General features: G+C 36.0%; 1 protein-coding gene across 16 annotated transcripts in view; it reads right to left on the reverse strand.

Annotated features, from left to right (window-relative positions):
* PRP4K (pre-mRNA processing factor kinase PRP4K) overlaps positions 1-14043 on the reverse strand; it is a 37471-nt gene that overhangs the window by 5109 nt on the left and 18319 nt on the right. For 6 of the 16 annotated variants that reach the window (XR_011995708.1, XR_011995709.1, XR_011995707.1 and 3 more), the window contains exons 6-14: positions 13484-13694; positions 10086-10159; positions 8471-8561; positions 7669-7816; positions 6439-6576; positions 5695-5848; positions 3074-3188; positions 2337-2488; positions 859-945 (exon numbers count right to left, since the gene is read on the reverse strand). Coding sequence is in view for 1 of the 16 variants with exons in the window: in XM_072729217.1 (XP_072585318.1) it covers positions 859-945; positions 2337-2488; positions 3074-3188; positions 5695-5848; positions 6439-6576; positions 7669-7816; positions 8471-8561; positions 10086-10159; positions 13484-13694 (1170 nt within the window). In the remaining 15 variants the exon portion in view is untranslated. Of the gene's footprint in view, positions 1-858; positions 946-2336; positions 2489-2818; positions 2981-3073; positions 3189-3901; positions 4026-5694; positions 5849-6438; positions 6577-7668; positions 7817-8470; positions 8562-10085; positions 10160-13483; positions 13695-14043 lie in introns of all 16 variants that reach the window. The other 10 variants (XR_011995712.1, XR_011995713.1, XR_011995711.1 and 7 more) reach the window with 3 other exon arrangements.

Consider the following 14043-nt stretch of genomic DNA (forward strand, 5'->3'; position numbering starts at 1 on the left):
CAATATAATTGGGACAAAAACAGAAAAGTCCTTACTTCAACCTGGAGGTTTTGCAAAGCCTCATACAGAATGTGTATTTCCCCTGAGGCTTGAAGCTGGATCAACTTTTTTTAGGGGATGAGGAAGTAGAGGTGGCAAATAAGGTCAGGATGGTTTGTAAACAGAGAGGTCTGACACAGCATGCCCTTCAGCTAACTGCCAGATGTGGAATGGTAGGGTTTACAGAGTACCTACCACGAGGGGTTTCAAACTGCTGAAGATGGCAGAGTTCCATCAGAGAGGAACCCAATGAAGAGATTTTTTTAAAAAAATTTTTATTTATTTATATGATAGTCACACACAGAGAGAGAGAGAGAGAGAGAGAGAGAGAGAGAGAGAGACATAGGCAGAGGGAAAGCAGGCTCCATGCAGCGGGAGCCCGACGTGGGATTCGATCCCGGGTCTCCAGGATTGCGCCCTGGACCAAAGGCAGGCGCCAAACCGCTGCGCCACCCAGGGGTCCCTCAATGAAGAGATTTTAAGCAGGGAGAATAACATGATCAGATTTGTTTTTAAAAAGTTCACTCTGGCAAGCAGTACAGAAGCTGGATGGGAGGCCAGAGAAAGAATGATCCAAAGAACAGAGGAAGAGAGTCTAAATAGGACCTATAATAAAAATAGACTCATTATCCTAGACAAACATTTTTAAATCCCTTCCTCTTTCTCATAGCCTGATTGTGTTTGATTCAGGAATTGGCCAACAGCAAAAGGAATTATTTTTAGTATTTTAAATGTTCGCAGCTCCTAGTACCACCCAGTATTTAGTTCATTCACAAATAAGACAATCATTTCACGTAAGGACAGTTAAAAGAGACTTACCCTTTCTGTTACTTTATCAACTTCTATATACATGAAGTTGAGATTTTGATCAAAATGTTGGTCTTTGAATACGCCTTTCCGAATCATCTGGCAATAAAGCAAAACAAAACTTGGGTCTTGAACTATTATGAAATAGTCTGGCCTACCAACAACTTAACACATAACCAGTCACAATTAAGACTTATTTTGTCTCTCTGGGTTTGTTTTCTCATTTAGGAATCTTTTAGATTCCTTGCTCTAGAGAGTTTAACATCTTTGTAAAAGCTAATATAAATGCTGTGCCTAAAACTATTTAATAACTTGAAATTGTATTTTCCAAGGCAGTGACTTAAACCAACTATACCATCACATTGTGCTTTCACTATTCAAAACTGAGGCTTAAAAAAAAAAAAAAAACAAAACTGAGGCTTAAACAAAGACAAAATCATTTGTTCTCAGATAGGAAAAATATAACACATTAGGGGCCTTTTCTCTTGGCAGTTTAAGAAACCCAGTGACGTTTTAAAAATTAAGTTCCAACAGCCCTGAAAAGATACAGGTCAGACCTCATTAATACAAATACCAACGTTAGCTAATTTCTGTGTAAATTATTCTAAACAAGTGCAACATGATTGAATTTGGACAGTACCTAAAAAACATAATGGCTTCTGACCTATTTTGGGAAAAATCTGTAAACTCCCAGAAATTCAGCAAATTAAGCTGAAGTCATCGGAAATCTAACATATAGCCCTCAGACAAGTTAATAAGCGCCTAAAATTTCTGCTTCATTTCTGAAACTAATTATTGCAGCTGAAGCATTAAGGGCAAGTTTTATGTTAGAAGGACGTCAATTTCAAGTGAGTTTTTCTTGGTACCTTCCTTTCCCAAATAACTTCCAATCTTTAATAAGCTGATTGCCATCAAGTTCCTTTTCCAATATTCACCCGTCATTCTCTGGCAACTGAGCCCTTCTTCACATCTGAACTAACCTGACCTGCATCTTTTTTCATTCCACCTCTCAAGCATGTTTGGTGCTGTTACCAATAACGGTGTGCTCCCAAGGCTGCTTCTCTGCCCATCATTAAAGGATAATAAATGGAACAAGGGAAGAACAAAGATATGAAACAGTCATATATACATGTATGGTTGCTTAACAAATTTATGCTCATCAATCTCTCTTCCTCAATTCCAATTCTATTCTGTAGGCCCCTACTCTTCTGCTTAAAAGAGTAAAGAAAAGCAAAGAGAGACATTAGAGGGGAACAGGAAAATGGAGTTCTCTTATTCACTTCTGATAGCTCTTTGCTGACTAGAACCACTACCTTTAGTAGCAGAAATGAAAAAGAGCTAAGGAATCACAGTAGCCATATAGCTGCCTTTCTGAAATGGTTTTATAGCCACTAGTGAGTGTGATGAGTACCAGTAATGCATTGATCTACAGTAAACTATTGCTAAGACGTTAAAAAAAATAATAATAAAAACTCACATTAATGCCCTACCTTATTTGGCATCTTTCCTTTGAGATCCATGGCGAGCTTCAACATATGGTTATTGGTCTTGCCAGGAAATAAAATTTTTCCAGTGTAGAGCTCATATAAGGTACAACCTACAGACCACATATCTATACCATAGTCATAGCTTTTACCTATAACTGAAAACAAAATGGAAGTTTTAATACATGATGATAGTAACAATCACTATTTACTTTCATTAATAGGGGATTAATTTAGCTTGGCTTACATAACTGCAATCTTAATACCTCACTTTGGCATTAGCTTCATGTTTTTTTTTCCCCACTAATTCTTAACTTAAAATCTTAAAAAATGAGGGAATGCAGAAGGAATTGAAAGGGGGGCAGGGGGCAGAGGAAGTGTGTATTTCTTTTATTTCACCTTTGGTGGAGGTGCTAACCAGCCTCAACCAAGGCACAGGAAGAGCAAAAACAAAGGTCCCATACAATCCATAAATTTGATAATCAGACCTTGAGTAATCAAGAGCAGTCTTCTAAAGCCGAAGATTTTCCACAACTGTTTTGCTACTCTTGCCAGACATGATCAAGACTCCTGTCACAACTACCACCATTCCACCTGAGGAGGATGAACTTGCTACGGTTCCCTTCCTCATCAATGACCTCGTGCAGCTGCTGAAGTGCGATGGAAAACAGTACTTAGACATTAAATATGCTGTTTCCACTGCATATGATGGCCCAGGTCAAAGAACATTTGAAGAAACTTACTGATTTCAGGAGCACGATAAAATCTACTGACAAGATAAGGTGTTATGTCATTATCCGCAACATGTGAAGCCGACCCAAAATCGCAGAGCTTTAAAATAGTTTTTGATTCATTAACCTGCAAAACAGTTTATCATGGAAGTTTAATTCATGTCCAAAATAATTATGACAAGTAATCAGATAAAAATAACTGGCTTTGAGAAGTTACTTCCAATACTGAAAACAAAGTTACCCATTTTAAAATTCCTTTTCTAATTATGTAATAAGTCAATTTCCTAATTATAAAAAAATTAAAAGCTATTAAATATTTGATTACAATGAGTAAAAAAAAAAAAAACTTTTTTCAGTGAAGAAATATGGGCTAATACCAAGGACATTTAATTTTAACCAATGCTACTTAGAAAAGGGAGGGGTATAGTAAGAGAAAAATCTCATTGAAGCAAAGCATCTTCTAAAAATACCCAGAATACCTGAATCAAGTCGAGTTACTATTTAAAGGAATATGAAGACAATTCATTAATAAGGATCAGATTTAGGTTAACTTTCAAGTGACTGTAGTTAACTTTCAGTTGCCAGAAAATTATGACAGCAATGAAAGCAGAGGATGATTCAGATTAAATCTGGACAAAAACAGAATAAGAACATTCTTCATCCGAAGCGGCTAGACCATCCCATATTTAGCAATCACTTCAAGTCTAAAAAGTATCAAATCCCTTAAATATAAAGAAGGTATTAGTCAAGAAAATGTTAAATATATTTGGCACAACTGATAAACACGAACTCTATATTAGTTATTTGTTTCTTTTTTCCTTTGTAAATACTTCAACATACACAGTAACAGTGACATCTGCTGAGAAAGGCTGGAGTTGCTCCCATGGCTGCTGCCACTCATGAGTCAGAAGCATGTTCAGGTCTAACAAGTGAAGATAATTCATATTCCAGAGTCCCTTCCCCCCTTCAAAAGAGACACACACAAATTCCGAGTTGGGACTTGAACTTGGCCTACAGTTCCCACCCCAAAGAAACATAACACTTTAAATAAACTAGGCACTTTCTATTGGGACACCAGAACACTTGGTCAGTGTTACAGATTGGCCCATTAAAGAGGATATCCACAGAATTAAGTTAATAACGGAAATGATTATTTTTCACTGACAATTTTTAAATGAGAAATTATCAGTTGAACTCCTGGGCTGGCTAAGATGCCTTAAATAATCACAGGATACCCACACTTATCTGCACTCTCCAGTTTGGCTACACAACCTCCATGAGAAACATGGAACTCCTACCACACTGATGGCTGAAATGCTGGGCTAAAAGGTTTGGATTTTCATTCATAAACAACTCCCTCTGGTTTCTGAGGTCTACCTCCTCGTTCTCAGGAAGGAGAGAAAACCTGAAATGTCTGAAGTCCATGTGTAAACTACAGAGTAGCATTAACTCAAAGAAAATGAAGTTTTAAAAACAAGAGCTCCTAAGATACTGGCAAATGTCTTAACTTCTATGGTGGTTACACAGATGTTCACTGCATAATTACCCTTAAATTTTACATATTTTATACAGTCTTCGGTACAGATGGTGTATTTCACAATTTAAAAGAAACAAATGGGAGATAAACATTAACTTTGAAGTTGACTAGACAGGTCTATAATTCATTTATTTCACTGTAATTACTTAGCTTCTCTGATCCCAGGTTATATTAGATGTGCAATACATTGTAAAGTCAAACACAATCTATTATGATGATGGTCTCATTATTAATGCGGTAGTCTGGAAAGAAATATTTTAAGATACTAAAAAAGAAGAAAGCTCTGAACTAACAGCAAAGTTATTGATGAGGAGTCCTTAACAAACTTTAATGGGATCATAACCTTTTAAAAGCATAGAATGTTATCAGCAGACAAGCTAGGAATTCACCAAGTTGTGAACACATCCCCAACGTTGAATACTTCAGTATGGGGTGAAGAAATGGGGCCAGGGAAGGAAGTAGTATGTGTACACTCACTGCTCCCTAATGAGGATGTATTACTTCTAAATTAAAAACAAAAAACAAAAAACAAACAAAAAAACCACACAAACCCTGTGAAAGCTGTGTATTACCACACCAGAAGTCTCTACTAGGGAGGTAAGATTATGAAAAGGGATGCCTTTTAACCTTAATCACAATCGAGCTCTGCTGTGTTTGGGCTCCTCCTGGGCACCTATAAAACACTACTCCATGTATCTACTTAAGAAATAATTCATTTAAATGTCTCTAACCCTGTTAGACCACAAACTAGAGAACAAAGAGCCATGAACAGTCCTATTTCAAAATGCATTTTTTCTACTTAGATACCAGAGGAAGCCCATCATTACTACACTAAGGCACTCTTGGGATTTGTGTGTACTCAAATCTATCAATTCAAAGGAATAATTGGGACAACAGCCTATTTCCTCTTTCTTTATACTTAACTAACATTTCATGGATCAATTTCCGAAAAAGTAAACACTGGTTAAGTCCTTTCTAATGGGTAACTAATATGCTGAGTTATTCTTTTAAGACATTTCTACAATAAGACAGTGGTAATCACGTTACTGGTAAGAAACTAAATGGATGCACAAGGCAGCCTGATCGTTTGACTTACCAGGATATTGTCTGGCTTGATATCTGCATGTAGGATATTGCATCTTTTAAGGAGCTTTAATGCCAAGAACAACTGCTGACTGTAGGATCTTACAGCTTTAATATGAAGACCAACATCCTTACCGTATTTTTTTAACACCTCTCGTAAATTCATACTTTTAGGAGAGAAAAAGAAAAAAAAAATCACAAAATTAGGGGTGAAAATGGAAATAAAAAAGGCAAAAACATGTTTAAGTATAAAGTAAAATCAAATCCAAAATACAAACTAAAATGAAAGTTCTCTGTTCAAGAGCCCTCCCAGAAATTTAATAAATTACGCTGAAATGAGAGCACATGAACCTGTGTGTATATAAGACAATTTTCCAATAAAACTCAATTTTCAAAATAAATAGAAGGGAAGACATACAATGCCAAAATTCCTATTGATTTTAGAATGGGTTTATATTTGAAAGCCTAAAAGCAAAGCTACACTTTTGAAGATCAAAACTGTTATTTCTACTCCACTACTTCCATTTCTTTTTATTACATTGTGAGAAATCTCTCTGTTGAGCTGAAGGCTACATGAGGTTAGTGCCTGACATATAGTACGTGGTCGATGAATGTTTATACATTAATGACTGCCAAAAAGCTAGCTCTTAACCAAAAGTAAAAAAGAAAACCAGAGCTAACTGGAAAAAATAAACACGCAGAAATCTGTCATGGCGTTTATCTAAATTTTTAGCAATGTACAGGTTTGACAGTGTACCTTAGAGGCTCAAATACGAGACAGAGATGCTGTTTGTGATAAAAGTGTCTGAAGAGTCGCAAACAATGAAATTTGTCATCAGGATCAGCATCATTAAGTTTTTTCAGGAATTCTAGTTCTTTTAAGCCAGTTTTTTGCCTGAAAAGAAAAATAAGATTACTTTAAAACTGAATGCAGCATTTAAGAAAACTAAACAATATTTTCTAGTATCCAGTCTCATCTATCACAAGTGATATCTTGTATTTCTAAAGTACCAATAGCAAATCTGTTGAGGAATGACAAGTGTCTATGTCATTCACACAGTACTTTACACTTCCAAAATATTGTTTTCATGGAACTTATTTCCACAATAATCAATAGAAAGAAACACTGGAGGAACTAACTCACCTTGCTTTAAGGAAATTCAATGTTGCATATTTTATTTTCAGGGAGGGGGGGATGAAGAGGGAAAGAGAGAATCCCAAGCAGGTTCCACACCCAGCATGGAGCCAGACACGGGGCTCAATCTCACAACCCTGAGATCATGACTTGAGCTGAAATCAAAAGTTGGATGCTCGACGGACTGAGCCACCCAGATGCCCCCAATCTTTATATTTTTATTTTAAAAATGTCTTGATGTAAATGCTTTAACAAAAGTGGAACCACACTAAGAGTCAAAGAATGGAGGTCTTATCAAATATTAACATTTGATTTTCCTCTAAAATTCTAGTTCTAGGGATCCCTGGGTGGCTCAGCGGTTTAGTGCCTGCCTTTGGCCCAGGGCGTGATTCTGGAGTCCCGGGATCGAGTCCCCTGTCGAGCTCCCTGCATGGAGCCTGCTTCTCCCTCTCTCTGTGTCTATCATGAATAAATAAATAAAATCTTAAAAAAAATAAATAAAATTCTAGTTATAATTTGTCAATAAGCTATATTTTTTAAATGACTTTAATATATTTTCTAAGCCTAGGGCAGCTGAAGATGTTGATATACATTATAACTGTTCTTTCCAGTGTTTTAAAGGCAATGGCAAGTTGACTTTAACATTAGCTCAGTGTGTGGTACAGACTGTACTTATTAAAACTCACGGGTATGACAATTACTTCTATTTTACAAAAGACCAGGGGCAACAGATTCAATACAGACTTGTCATTTTATAACTGCAATACTTACAGACTGTGTTAACTTTTAAAAAATGTTCACTTGTGAATATCTGTGATTTTAGGTTTTATTATATAGGTCTTCTGAACTTACATGAGCTCATTGTTTCTGATGATTTTTACAGCCACTTCTTGGTTGGCTCTTGCATTATCTCTGGCTCGTACAACATTACTGAAGACACCCTGGCCAGTGTAGCCATACACATTGTAACGCTTATCTAGGACTTCACCTATGTTCACACCTAAAAAAGTAAATTAAGAAATGGAATTTTGACCATATTAAGTAATTACTTAACAAAACCATGAGATACACATAATAAATCAAAAAGAAACAGTGCAGTCACTTTAAAAAAAATGTGTCAAAGCTCTACTGTGTGCCTGATTTCCTGGACACCACGGAGAATCAAAGACGAGCCTCCATCAGTCACTCTGTCATAATGTGGTTCAAGCTGCATGTCCACTCCCTATCAACTGCTGAAGATTTTAACATTGAGTAGGGAAGAAACGTGCTCACTGAAGTGTTTCCAACTGTAGTCCTGAATGACAAATACTGCATGACTGGTATCCCAAGTTCCTTGTATGTCGTATTTCTTGGTTTCAGATCAAGACGAAGCAAGTGACATTCCCCTTTCCTCTTGGAGGATTATCTCATAGCTGAAAACAACTTTGAATAGATTTAAGTTGCACATCAAGTCTTTACCTCACTTCTATTCATGAAGCTCCTACGCTGCTTATTAGAATACAACATGGGTTCATGCAGCTATTAGATGTGCCACACATTTTAAGTGATGGCACTGTAATGTGACTTTCAGAGCTCTCCAATGTGTGACTGCAGCAAGCAATATATTTCCACAAAATGTAATTAACTCTAAAATTAATCAGAACTGTGAACTTACGGTAATAGCCTTCTGCATCTGTCCAGTTATCCCTGAGGTTGGGATTCTCTTTGAAATCTTTTCCAATGCCAGCAGCCCGAAGACGAGCACTCTGAAATGGAGCAGGTGACAAGAGAGCGATTTACCTACTAATCAGGCACTTCCTTTAAAAAGCAAAATGGGCCAAACCAGCTATAATTCAATATAAACATTTTAGCCAATTAAGTCAACTCTTACCATCACCTGTGTAAATGCAATATAGCTAAAAACATAATTACCCAAATCTCACATCACAATAATGATCAGAAAAAAAATTAACCAAGTATCTTCAAAAACTCTTAGGAATAGGACTAGGGCATTATAAATGAAAATAAGAACTTTGAACTTGATCTGGTTTTCCTTTCTTTTTTTCTTTTTTAAAGACTTTATTTATTCATGACACACACACACACACACACACACACACACACAGAGGCAGAGACACAGGCAGAGGGAGAAACAGGCTCTGTGCAGGCAGCCCGACGCAGGACTCGATCCCGGGTCTCCAGGATCACACCCTGGGCTGAAGGCAGCGCTAAACCACTGAGCCACCCAGGCTGCCCTAGATCTGGTTTTCTATAGCTCTTAATAGACAAAGGAGGACAAAAATTACAGAGGGGTACTCAGTTAACCAGTGTTCAACTCTCTCCCCTACCAATTTCTGTATTTCTTTCACTGCTTTGTCCACGAAACACCCCTTGGCTTCTCTTCTCATATACTTATTTAGCACTTCTGAAGAGTATTACATCACTTTCCATGATACCAAGAAGACCCTGAACCATACATAGTCTAAGCAAGTGATTGGTGCTGATACTTTCAGTGGCTTAAACATCCTGTCATCCTGCCTTAACTTTGTTTTGGTGTTCTTGTAGCAAAACATACATACATTACTTAAGCCAATGACCAATGTTTTCAGGGTCCTGGACAGATTGCTTAACCCTACTCCATTTTTAATTTTTCTATTTTATGTTTATCCCTCCACTCTCCCTTGCCAAAGCATCCTTATTTTTTTTGTGTCCTCTTGAATTTATAATGAAAACGGTCTCATACTTTTGAATATGTTCTTAAGCCTTTTCCAAGAAAGAGTACTGATAAAATAGCTTAAAAAAAATTTCTTAACCCCCTTCCTTGTATTAACATTCCCAACTCTTCAGTGAGTGTATTAGTATCCAAATCCTAAGTTCTCAATCACCTACAATATCAAAGCCCAAAGTGGACTCTCTTCTAACACAGGCCTAGAAATTATTGACATCTTATCTCAGCTAACTAAGCACCCCCACCCCCATTTGTAAATCCAAGAAAAATTTTCAAAAAAATAACTACAAAAAAAAAAAAACACCAAAAAACCACTACATGTTTAAATAATTTGGTGTTTTTCTGAAGCTCTCAAATTATTCTGCTATACTCGTTTTCAAAATCCTGACCTAATTTTACACTTAAAAAATGTTGCGACACTAGTACAAAGAGTTTTCAGATATACCTCAGACTGTCCAAATGTTAACAGTTATTAATTTGCTTTATCCTTCTCTATATATAACACACATACTTAGTATATATTTTTAATAGTTCTGTTTTTATGACTTTAAAAGTTACTTACATCAAAATAGGCAGCAAACATATCATCAGATTCTGTAAACATATCAGGTGCCAAGAGCTTCTTTTGAGATGAACCTTAACGGAAATTAACAGTAATATTTGAAAAATGAAGGGATACAAATTAAAACACAAATAAGTCATCAATGTAAATCATTAGCAATTCATACTTTCCCCCCTTTTGTACATCAGTTTTTCATTAACCAACTTAAAAGTCACTTTGTAACACTTTATATAAAGCTATCTATTTTTTACTAAAATAATGCATTTTAGAAAGTTGGAAGACCTAATGGCAGTATTTTCTCCACTGTTAAATATGCTAATAGCTAAATGATTATGTATTAAAATCAAAGTTCCTCTTTAAAATATTTAATTTCCAAACTACAACTCAATCTCAAAAAGTTAATACTCCCATTATAGATCTAGATCTGTATATATTTCTCCCCTAAAAAGTCCAATAATCCCAGAGAAAAACTGGGCAAAATAAAAGGAGTTAAAAAAAAAAACCCAAGCAATGGTTTTAAGCATATGAACCTATACCCAATCTTATGTATATAGTAAGGGAAACACAAGTTAAAATTACTATGAAATACCATTTCTCTTTTGAGACAGGCTAAAAAACCTGAAAGCATAATAACATTCTGGTAACAAGGCCCTGATAAACAAGTATTCAGACATTACTTGGGAGGCAACCGTACAAGCCTTACAGAGTAAAATTTGTAAATATAGCAAGATTATATTCATCGGACACAGCAACCCCAATTCTAGGAAATCATCTCAAAGACACCATGGTGAACATTAAAAAAATGACTTAATGTGCAATGCCACTGTAATTAATGCTCCAATGAATAATCAACAAGTAGATACAACACAAACATCCACTCTTAGAAGACAGAGTGAATAAACCTTGGTATACTGATTACACTGGAATAGCACAGAGCTGTAAATAGGAATGAAGATCTTTTCATACTGATGAGTTTGTCTATTTTTGTGTGTGCTTGTGTAGGCAGCATACAATACACAGATGTGAAAGACATTTTAATAATCAAACAGAAAATTCCTAGAAATCAAAAGCAAACAAAATAAAACCTAAATCTATCTGGTGCGTAGTATAACCATACAGAAGTATTTCACATGAATTTATACCTTGGAATGTATCCCAAAGATAAAAAGAATCATTACATTTTCAATTTGCATTCACTACATTCAATATTGGTGATTATACTGAAAATTACGTACATGAAAGCCTCAAAATAATCTAAATAATCATGTTATTAGGAATCATGTTTTTCACTATAAAAGAAACAGGAAATCAGAGAAGTTAATAAAAACCCTATAATCTTAAGTTCGAATTGGCAATTTTTCAGTATGAACCTCCTCTTTCCAAAAATATATGTATATCCTAGCTTTGAACTGAAAAGTCCCATGAATGATGAACACACCCTAAGTGCCTTGTGAAGTCTAAATGGCATTTCTTATTAAATGGAACCAGGGTTTCATGGAGCAATAGCTGCTTCTGTTCTGGGATAAGATATGCACAAGGTGACTTGTGGTATCCTACAACATGGTAGAACAGGGAGTTTGCAAACTACATAGTGGGGGCAAATCTGGTCCCTTGCTTGTTTTTATATGGTCTATTTTTACATTTTTAAAGGTTATGGGGGAAAAACAAGAATATTTTGTGACATGTGAAAACTATATGAAATTTAAATTATGGTGCCCACATAGTTCTGGGAATGCAGCTGCTTCTGCATTACGACAGCAGTTCAGTAGTTGGAACAGAGAAAAAAACATAAATTACGAAAGCCTAAAATATTGACTATCTGACTTCACAGACAGTTGCCAACCTGTCCTAAAAAGAAACATTTTAATACCAATAAATCCCATAGGATGTGGATCAAAAACATATTAGAAACCAACTTAAAGGGGCTCCCTCCTCATCTCAGTTGGAGAGAGAATTTAAGTACATAATGACACCAAATAATAAAAACCTGACAAAAGCCACCTAAATCTCACTAGTCATCTCTGGAGGTTGTTAATGTACCAATACTATTTTATACTAAGTATTAGTCAATAAAAGCAAAATTATCAAGCATTTATCCCAACTTTCCCGTACAAACCATATCTCTTGGGTAATCAAAGAACAGAAACCTCTTCTTTTATAGAATTACAGCTAACCATTCAAAAGGAATAATGGACATTTAAGAATTACCACTTCAGAGTGTGCCCACCTACCCCCAACCCCTGAGAAATAATGGATCTAAGTAATGATCACCAATGGCTGCTGAAACTGCCAGGTCAACAGCTGAAGGGAAACTTCATGTGAGACAGATGTGATCATCTTATCTAAACACAAAGTCTCAACATCAATAAAAATAGGACAAGCACACACCACAAACCACCTGATGTGATGCAAGTACACACCACCATTTATGCAGTATACTTGCCAAAAAAATGAACTTAAATCTACTCAAGTCTCTAACACTTTTATTCGATTCAAGAAACACTGAGATAGAGGAAATAAGATAAATGATGCAAGAATGTGGCAAAATCAGAATGGAAAGAAAAGTTTATGGGACACATGGCCCCAGTTATCTCCACAAGAATATGGAAAGAGGGGGAAGAGAAGGATGAGAATAACTCTTAAAGACAGAGAGATTAAGAGATATGTGCATCTTATTTGGATTTTGATTCAAACCAATTATAATTAGAAAGACATTAAAAATGATCAATTATTTAGATATAAGTAGTGTTTTATTTTTTAAAGATTTTATTTATTTAGGGAAAGTGTCAGCAGAGGGAAGGGAGAGAAGTGAAGGAGGATCTTCAAGCAGACTCCCTGCTGAGTGTAGAGCCCAATATGGGGTTTAGTTCCAGGACCTTGAGATCAAGACCTGAGCAGAAATCATGGTTGAACACTTAACTGGACTGAGCCACCCAGGCACCCAAGAACTGTTTTTGTCGTCGTTGTTAAAGTCCTTATCTAGCAGAGATACAAAATGAAGTATTTATAGATGAAATGAAATCATGGCTAGGATTTGCTTAAAATACTCTAGCAAACAAAACAGAAGGCAATGACATTTTTTTTTTTTTTAAAGAAGCTCTATGCCCAAAGCTGGGTTTGAACTCAAACTCAAGATTAAGAGTCACATGCTATGACTAAACCGGCCAGGCAGCCCTGATGGAAGGTAATGAATACATGGGATTCAGTATAATACTGTTTAGGTTACGTCAACTAGTCAAAAACATTTATAGGGAACATTTAATATTGTTATTACCATAAGACTTAGCAAGGGCAATGTTTCTAATCCTTTCCATATTTCCCCATCCTAAAACAATCTTTCATTATTTACAGAACTAAAAATTCAGAGAAAGGATGGTCCAAATAGAAATCTAACTTACCATTATTCTGTTCGACGGTCATTAGATTATGCTTGGCTTTTACTGAGGCCTCAAATGTATCAACATTTTCCCGTTCATACTCTTTAACATCAGCAGCTACCCTTTCCAGAATGTCATCCGGAGAGGGTGACCGTGTACAGGTACTGCTCTGTGGGCTGCTTGGTTCAGATGGCACAGACATATTGCTATCTTCAGCAAGATATTTATATTTCTGTAACAATAATACATGTTATTTTCATAAAATCCGACGCATATTTGTTAAGAGGTATTGCACTGAAAAGAGTGTAAATGTTAAAAATTTTAAAAAGGTACTGATGCCTTGATTGAATCAGATCCGCAATCCCTTACATATAACTCCAAAACTCACAAAACTCTGAAAAAGTTTTTCTATGTTTGGTGCACACTCATTAGGAGACAAAGCCTCACCTAACAGATGTGAAACTATTTATAGTCTTTTTCTTAAATCTCCCCCATTGTGAACATAATATGCCTCACTGCAGAAACACTAATGTGTTTGATAATGGGGTGCTTTTCCTGTTCTAGACCCCACTAGTGGGGCT

Source organism: Vulpes vulpes, chromosome 12, assembly GCF_048418805.1.
Source record: "Vulpes vulpes isolate BD-2025 chromosome 12, VulVul3, whole genome shotgun sequence".
Classification (NCBI taxonomy): domain Eukaryota; kingdom Metazoa; phylum Chordata; class Mammalia; order Carnivora; family Canidae; genus Vulpes; species Vulpes vulpes.